The 8,577-nt window shown below is 48.2% G+C and overlaps 1 protein-coding gene across 2 annotated transcripts in view; it reads right to left on the reverse strand.

The window, feature by feature from the left end:
• p2rx1 (purinergic receptor P2X, ligand-gated ion channel, 1) overlaps positions 1–6,425 on the reverse strand; it is a 150,182-nt gene extending 143,757 nt beyond the window's left edge. Inside the window, exon 1 of one of the 2 annotated variants that reach the window (XM_038814250.1) lies at positions 6,187–6,425. In XM_038814250.1, the coding sequence (XP_038670178.1) occupies positions 6,187–6,329 (143 nt within the window). In that variant the 5' untranslated portion in view covers positions 6,330–6,425. The remainder of the gene's footprint in view (positions 1–6,186) is intronic. The other variant, XM_038814249.1, reaches the window with a different exon arrangement.
• Between the last annotated feature and the right edge of the window lie 2,152 nt (positions 6,426–8,577).

Here is an 8,577-nt window from a genome sequence, read left to right on the forward strand (position 1 = left end):
TACTGAGCAGTCGAGAAGCCAAAGGTTCTGTAAATTTGATACAAATTATTAATTAATTCACTTGTGTTGGGATTGAGGGGTCTGTGGGGATTGAGTCGACCGTGCACTGATAATAATCTTTATTATTGTCACAATAATGATAATCTTTATTTGTATCACAAGTAAGCTTACATTAACACTGCGCCTGTTCGGGTACACAGAGGGAAAATTCAGAATGTCCAATTCAATCTATTAGCATGTCTTTCGGGACCTTGGGAGGAAACCGGAGCACCCGGAGGAAACCCACGCAGACAAGGGGAGAACATGCAGACTCCGCACAGTCAGTGGCCCAGGCCGGGAATCGAACCTGGGACCCTGACGTTGTGAAGCAACAGTGCTAACCACTATACTACCGTGTCGCCAAACCCTGAGTGTTGTGATATGATAATAATCTTCATTATTGCCACAAGTAGGCTTACATTTACACTGCAATGAAGTTACTGTGAAAATCCCCTAGTCACCACACTGTTTGGGTACACTGAGGGAGAATTCAACTCTCCTCCCAGCACGTCTTTCGGGACTTGTGGAAGGAAACAGGAGCACCCAGAGAAAATCCATTCAGACACAGGGAAAACCTGCAGACAATGACTCAAGCGGGAATCAAACCTGGGACACTGGCAGTGTGAAGCAACAGTGCTCACCAAGTGCTCCAGCTCCTCAGACACCGCGTGAGGGAACTGGAGCTGGACGAACTTCGGATCATCCGGCAGGTAGAGGGGGTGATAGAGAGGAGTTACAGGGAGGTAGCCACACCCAAGGTACAGGACAAGAATAGCTGGGTTACAGTCAGGGGAAGGAAAACGAACGGGAAGACAGTGCAGGGATCCATCGTGGCCGTTCCCCTTCAAAACAAGTATACTGTTGTGGATGCTGTTGGGGGGATGACCTACCGGGGGAAGGCCCCAGCGGCCAGGTCTCTGGCACTGAGCCTGGCTGTGTGGCTCAGAAGGGGTGAAAATAGAAAAGCAATAGTGATCGGAGACTCAATGGTTAGGGGAATGGATAGGAGATTCTGTGGTCGTGAACAAGACTCCCAGAAGGTATGTTGCCTCCCGGATGCCAGGGCCAGGGATGTCTCGGATCGAGTCTACAGGATTCTTAAGGGGGAGGAGGAGCAACCAGAAGCCGTGGTGCACATAGGCACCAACGACATAGCTAAGAAAAGGGATGAGGATCTAAAAGTGATTTTAGGGAGTTTGGTTGGAAGCTAAAGAGCAGGACAAGCAAAGTAGTGATCTCAGGATTGCTACCGGTGCCATGCGCAAGTGAGGCAAGGAACAGAGAGCGAGTGCAGCTGGACACGTGGCTACGGGGCTGGGGCAGGAGGGAAGGCTTCAGATATGTGTATCATTGGGATATCTTCTGGGGAAGGTGGGTCCTGTACGTGAAGGATGGATTGCACCTAAACTGGAGGGGCACCAATATCCTGGGTCGGAGGTATGTGAGAACTCTTTGGGAGGGTTTAACCGAGTTTGGCAGGGGGATGAGAACCAGAGCTATGGATCAGAGGATAGGGTAGCTGTTGAACAGGCAGAAATAGTATGCAGCAAGTCTGTGAGGAAGAATAGACATTTGATAGGGCAAAGTTACACTCAGTGGAGTGGTTTAATGTGCGTCTGATTCAATGCAAGGAGTGTCAGGAATAAGGAAGATTGACTTAGAGAATGGACCAGTACTTGTAACTACGATGTTGTGGCCATTATGGAATCATGAATTTCACAGGGGCAGGAATGGTTGTTAGATGTTCCAGGGTTTAGATGTTTTCAGAAGAATAGGGAGGGAGGTAAAAGAGGAGGGGGAGTGGCACTGTTAATTAGAGAGTCCATCGCAGCTGCAGAAAAGGAGGTCATTGAGGAGGGTTTGTCCACTGAGTCAGTATGGGTGGAAGTCAGAAACAAGAAAGGAGCAGTCACTTTATTGGGAGTTATCTATAGACCCCCCCAATAGCAGCAGAGAGATAGAGGAACAGATTGGGCGGCAGATCTTGGAAAAGTGCAGAAGTAACATGTCATGATATGCAGACATGCAGATAATGATATACAGACAGGCACAGCTAGGCAGCTAATGAACACAGAGAACAGGACATGATAAATGTGCAGGCAGGACACTCAGAGGTGGTATCTTACTATAAAAGACACGAGGCACTCACACTCCGCCTCTTTCCACTGATAAACATCTACAGAGTGAGTCAGGGTGTATGTACAGTATCAAACCTCCAGCACGTGGCTAAGAGCTAGCCTGGTTCAGTCAGACAGAGTAACCATACTTAGGTTAGCAGAGAGTCGAACTCATAGAGAACTGAGCTAACTGTGCTACTGGTTCAATAAATCAGATTGCACTAACTTCAAGGTCTGGAGTATCTTTTGGTTAAAGCTGCATCCAGTTGCAGCCTGTGTTATACCAGAGTACATAACACATCATAACAGAGTTGTTGACATGAGTGACTTCAACTTCCCTAATATTGACTGGAACCTCCTTACTGCAAATGGTTTGGATGGAGCAGGTCGGGCAGTGGATGTAGTGTATATGGATTTCAGTAAGGCATTTGATAAGGTTCCCCATGGTAAGCTAATTCAGAAAGTTAGGGGGCATGGGATACAGAGAAATCTGGCAGTCTGGATACAGAATTGGCTGGCCGAAAGAAGACAGCGAATGGTAGTGGATGGAAAGTATTCCGCCTGGAGGTTGGTGAACCGTGGTGTCCCACAAGGATCTGTTCTGGGACCTCTGCTCTTTGTGGTTTTTATAAATGACTTGGATGAGGAAGTGGAAGGGTGGGTTGGTAAATTTGCCGATGACACAAAGGTTGATGGAGTTGTAGATAGTGTTGAGGGTTGTTGCAGGTTACAACAGGACATTGACAGGATGCAGATGTGGGCTGAGAAGTGGCAGATGGAGTTCAACCTTGATAAATGTGAAGTGATTCATTTTGGAAGGTCGAAATTGAAGTGCTGAATACAGGGTTAAATGCAGGATTCTTGGAAGTGTGGAGGAACTGCGGGACCTTGGGTCCCACGTACATAGATCCCTTAAAGTTGCCACCCAGGTTGATAGGGTTGTTAAGAAAGCATATGGTATGTTGGCTTTCATTAACAGGAGGATTGATTTTAAGAGCAGCGAGGTTTTGCTGCAGCTTTATACAACTCTAGTTAGACCAAACTTGGAATATTGTGTCCAGCTCTGGTCGCCTCATTATAGGAAGGATGTGGATGCTTTGGAGAGGGTGCAGAGGAGATTTACCAGGATGCTGCCTGCACCGGAGGGCATGTCTTATGCAGAAAGGTGGAGGGAGCTCGGGCTTTTCTCACTGGAGCGAAGAAGGCAGAGAGGTGACTTCGTGCCATTTCCGTGCCATGTATGATCATGAAATGTACCATCTTTTCCTGCTCTGACGTATGTAATATTGTCTGGCCACAGTAATATGGTTTAGCAAGGGCAATTAGAGATGGGCAACACACCCACAAGTAGGTGGGGCAGCATTAACGGGACTGCCGAGTGGTTGCGCGCGGAAGATACCTCCTGCAGGGGGACCTCCCTCCGGGCCCTCGCCACGGCAGCACTCCCATCCCCACCCAAAAAACACTCCAGCAGCCCGGTGATGACAGCCCCTGTTAATAAACGCTCACACGCTATAGGCCTTCTTCCCGACTCTGTCCACTTGAGTGGCAACCTTCAGAGATCTGTGGGCATGAACGCCATTCCTCCAGTCCGGGAACCAACTATGGCAGCAATTTGGCCTGACCAAAATGGCGGACAAAGCTCCCACCTGCAACAACCATAGGTTCACACCAGCACTGACTGATGCCACCTTCAAAAGATGGAGACAGGTTGGGGGGACACTGATAGTCAGGGACCTATACACCGACGGCAGGGTCACAACACTGGACGAACTGAAGGAGTAATTCCCGCTTTCCAGGGTGAACGAGCTAAGGTACCTGTAACTCAAAAACTTCCTACGAAAGGAGACAAGGATGTATCCGCAACCGCCACGATAGACACTACTGGAAGAGTTACTGGACGCAAGCATCCTCGATAAAGGGAATTGTAACATGTATGACCGACTGGTAGAAAGGGCTGACTGGACGCAACAAGAATGAAATGGGAGGAGGACCTGGGGATGGAGATAGGGTGGGGACTCTGGAGCGAAGCACTGCATAGGGTCAAATCCACCTCCACGTGCGCAAGGCTCAGCCTGACGCAACTAAAAGTGGTACATAGAGCCCACTTAACAAGAAACCGTATGAGTAGGTTCTTCCCGCAGGTGGAGGATAGATGTGAACAGTGCCAAGGAGGCCTGACAAACCACGCCCACATGTTCTGGACTTGCCCTAGACTTGTGGAGTACTGGACAGCCTTCTTCGAGGCCATGTCCAAAGTTTGGGGGTGAGTGTGGAGCTATGCCCGAAAGTGGCGGTCTTCGGGGTTTCAGACCAGCCAGCCAGCCAGGCGGATGCCCTTGCCTTTGCCTCCCTGATCGCCCGACATAGAATCCTGTTCGGCTGGCGGTCAGCAGCACCACCCAGAGCTGCAGACTGGCTGTCCGACCTCTCGGAATCTCTCCAAATGGAAAATTCGCCATCCGAGGGTCAGACGCCGGTTTCCACAGAACGTGGGAGCCATTCACCCAATTGTTCCGGGACCTGTTTGTGGCCAACAAACAAGCAGAAAAATAGCCAGGTAGCCAAGAACCAGGGGAAAGTAGCCAAAGCATGAGAGGGAGAGATAGACCGGGAGAGGGGGCGGGAACAGCTAAATCTAAGAGGAAGGAAGGGTGAACTACGGGGGTGGGGGGAGGGGGTTGAAGCGGGGAGAGGGGGAAGAGGGAAGATACAGGGAACAATAGAAGAGAGCTGGGGGGTGTGGATGGGGGGGGGGGGGGTGGTGAGGGAGGGAAACGTTAACAAACTTGGCATCCGCAGGAATAGAGAACAAGGAGAATACAGGCGGAAGATGGGAGGGCCGGCTGAAGCGGAAGGAACACAAGGCGACAACGGCAGCGAAATCCGTCCGGGAGAAGCGAGGGACAACACCAGCACCAGACCCGTTCGAGAACTGCCCTCCGTAATTGTCTCTCCGGCACCCAAATGTATATCTACCCCCCCCCCCCCCCTCCTCCACAAATAGATGCCTATTTATGTGTGTAAATAATTTTGCTAAGTGTACAGAGTTGCTGCTGTTGGGCGGGTGCATAATACCCTACCAGTTACTTTATTTGATTTTGTATTTCTCTCGTATTGCTACTTTTTTCTCTCTCCCTTTTTGATTTGTGTGTGTGCCCTTCTCTTCCATATATATGTATCATATCCTGTGTACATAACGGCAAATATACTTTGTTCAAAAACCCAATAAAAACATTTATTAAAAAATGAGATTTTTTTAGCCAGGGACACCAGGGATCCCAGCCAGGGACACCCACTTCTCATGAAACAATTTAAACAAACTTCCATTGGGAGTTGCCTATAGCGGCTGGCTGACCCAATGGACTTGTTTTGTGCCACCAGCCGAGATAAATTCTCTTCAATCTCCACACCCCAGAGAATGAGAGAGAGAGAGAGAGAGACAGTGAAGCAGAGATCTCGTGGAAGGCATCCCTTCAAGGACCAGCCAAGAGTTTTCGTGTCAATCGTGTTGATTGTGCCACACCAGCACGGATCCTAATGTGTGATATCAGACATCCACTCTGCCCCTCGATTTCCTGTGCCTGAAACTTTCGGGAACTGCTCCCAAAATACCCAGCCAGCAGCGAAAACTTTGCAAAACTCACCCTTTTATAGAGAAACAAAGATAAATAAACTTAGATCGATGGTAAAAGGAATGTCTACACATTCAGGGTGATTGAAGTCTGGAGTAATTCACCAGGAAAGTTGTTAAGAGATGCAGGGATTGAATATACACTCAGACTGAGAACTCGCCCTCCAACATTAATCAGGACCAAATGTAATTTCAACCTTGGAGATTTTACTGACAGTTTAAGGTCAGTCTGGGGCGCCCTCATTGCTGACAGTCTCCTTGCAATTAATAATGCGACTGCAAAGGCAACTGATTAACTTTTTCGCAATTTATGGCGCCAAACCAACCTGGTGATTGGCTGTCACTCCAAGCCTCACTTTGTGCACTGCGTAAAGGGTTAAACAAAATTTATCTTACCCAATGATGTAGGCAAGTACTCCTAGTTGGATCAATCGAAAAATTAATCCAATTCTTTTGTTTCGTACGATTACCATTCGAGGGGTGTCATAGGCAAACAAGAAGTCGGAAACAACTGCCACCAGTTTGTCAATTTCCACCATTTCTGCAGAGGGTGAGACCACATAAAGTGAAAGCTCTGAGGGTGCAGTGTTATATCCTTCACTGTAACATCTGCAAACAGGTCTCTATTCGTCGCTGATAACTTGTTTAACCCTGCTGGGCGGAGCCTATTGACATTTCTATAGTAACGGACCAGCATTTCCACTTATGGTCTGGGAGCATCTGGAACTCACCACATGTATGCAAAAAAAAAATCCCAAAGTAAATATATTTTAACTCTTTGTCAACTGCAGTGGCATTCATGTATCAGAGACAGCGGGGACCAGCAGAGAATGGGCTGTAGGTATCCAGGAGAATCAGTCAAACTGCATGAAATGAACAAGGAAGACAAACAGGCTGATGTGACCGGAACTCTTTCGAGCTGGGTTGATGAATCCCTGATTTGGACCTTCAGGTTCTTTGAGGGCCAGTGAGTGGTGCTGTCTGCTATGACTGGCACCAGAGAGGGACCTGGAATCCTGCCACTCACTATATCAGCATAATGAAAATGAGAGAAGCTATCCCTCAATGTGGTTTGAACCACATTCAAGCAACCAAATTTCCCTGTGAAAAGGCACAATGGAATATTGCATAGCCCTTAGCGGGGAGATGGTTGTGCAGTGGCAATGTGACGGGGTTCCTAATCCAGTAGGCCCAGCAATGCTCTGGCCACACAGACTGAAATCCCCAACATGGCAGCTGCTGGAATTTACAACTCGTTCTCAGCAATCGTGATTATAAAACCATTGTCGACCGTTGTAAAAGTCCATCTGCTTCACAAAAGACCTTCAGGGAAGGAAATCAGCTGTTCTTACCTGGTCTGGTCTACATGTGACGCCAGACCCACAGCAGCGTCGCTGACTCTGAAATGGCCTCGCAAGCCACTCAGTTCCAGGGCAGTTAGGGGTGAGCAACAAACACCCACATCCCATGTAAGAATAAAGAAATTGAAACCTCCTGATCAGGCAATGCCTTAAATTTAAGCTTCTCATCCTTGTTTTCAAACCCCTCCATGGCCTATTCCCTATCTCTGCAATCCCCCAATGATCTCTTCACTCCATCAAGTTTCTGCTATTGAGTGTTCCCAATTTAATCACATCATTGGTACCCTACCTTCATTTGCTGAGACCCAAAGCTGTGGAATTCCCTGCCCAATCTTCCACTCTGCCTCTCTACAAGAACAAAGAAAATTACAGCACAGGAACAGGCCCTTCGGCCCTCCAGCCTGCGCCGATCCAGATCCTTTATCTAAACCTGTCTCCTATTTTCCAAGGTCTACTTCTCTCTGTACCCCACCCATTCATATACCTGTCCAGGTGCATCTTAAATGATGCTATCGTACCCGCCTCTACCACCTCCGCTGGTAAAGCGTTCCAGGCACCCACCACCCTCTGCGTAAAAAACGTTCCACGCACATCTCCCTTAAACTTTTCACCTATCACCTTGAAATCGTGACCCCTTGTAACTGACACCCGCAATCTTGGAAAAAGCAGGGTGTCCATACCTCTTATAATTTTGTAGACCTCAATCATGTCCCCCCTCAACCTCCGTCTTTCCAATGAAAACAATCCTAATCTACTCAACCTTTCTTCATAGCTTGCACCATCCATACGAGGCAACATCCTGGTGAACCTCCTCTGCACCCTCTCCAAGGCATCCACATCCTTCTGGTAATGTGGCGACTAGAACTGCACGCAGTATTCAAAATGTGGCCGAACAAAAGTCCTATACAACTGTAACATGACCTGCCAACTCTTGTACTCAATACCCCGTCCGATGAAGGCAAGCATGCTGTATGCCTTCTTGACCACTCGATCAACCTGCGTTGCCACCTTCAGGGTACAATGGACCTGAACTCCCAGATCTCTCTGCACATCAATTTTCCCCAAGACCCTTCCATTGACCATATAGTCCGCTCTTGAATTTGATCTTCCAAAATGATTCACCTCGCATTTGCCTGGATTGAACTCCATCTGCCATTTCTCTGCCCAACTCTCCAATCTATCTATATTTTGTTGTATTCTCTGACAGTCCTCCTCGCTATCTGCACTCCACCAATCTTAGTATCATCTGCAAACTTGCTAATCAGACCACCTATACCTTCCTCCAGGTCATTTATGTAGATCACAAACAACAATGGTCCGAGCACGGATCCCTGTGGAACACCACTAGTCACCTTCTCCATTTTGAGACACTCCCTTCCACCACTACTCTCTGTCTCCTGTTGCCCAGCCAGTTCATTATCCATCT

Source organism: Scyliorhinus canicula, chromosome 12 (assembly GCF_902713615.1).
Source record: "Scyliorhinus canicula chromosome 12, sScyCan1.1, whole genome shotgun sequence".
Classification (NCBI taxonomy): Eukaryota; Metazoa; Chordata; class Chondrichthyes; order Carcharhiniformes; family Scyliorhinidae; genus Scyliorhinus; species Scyliorhinus canicula.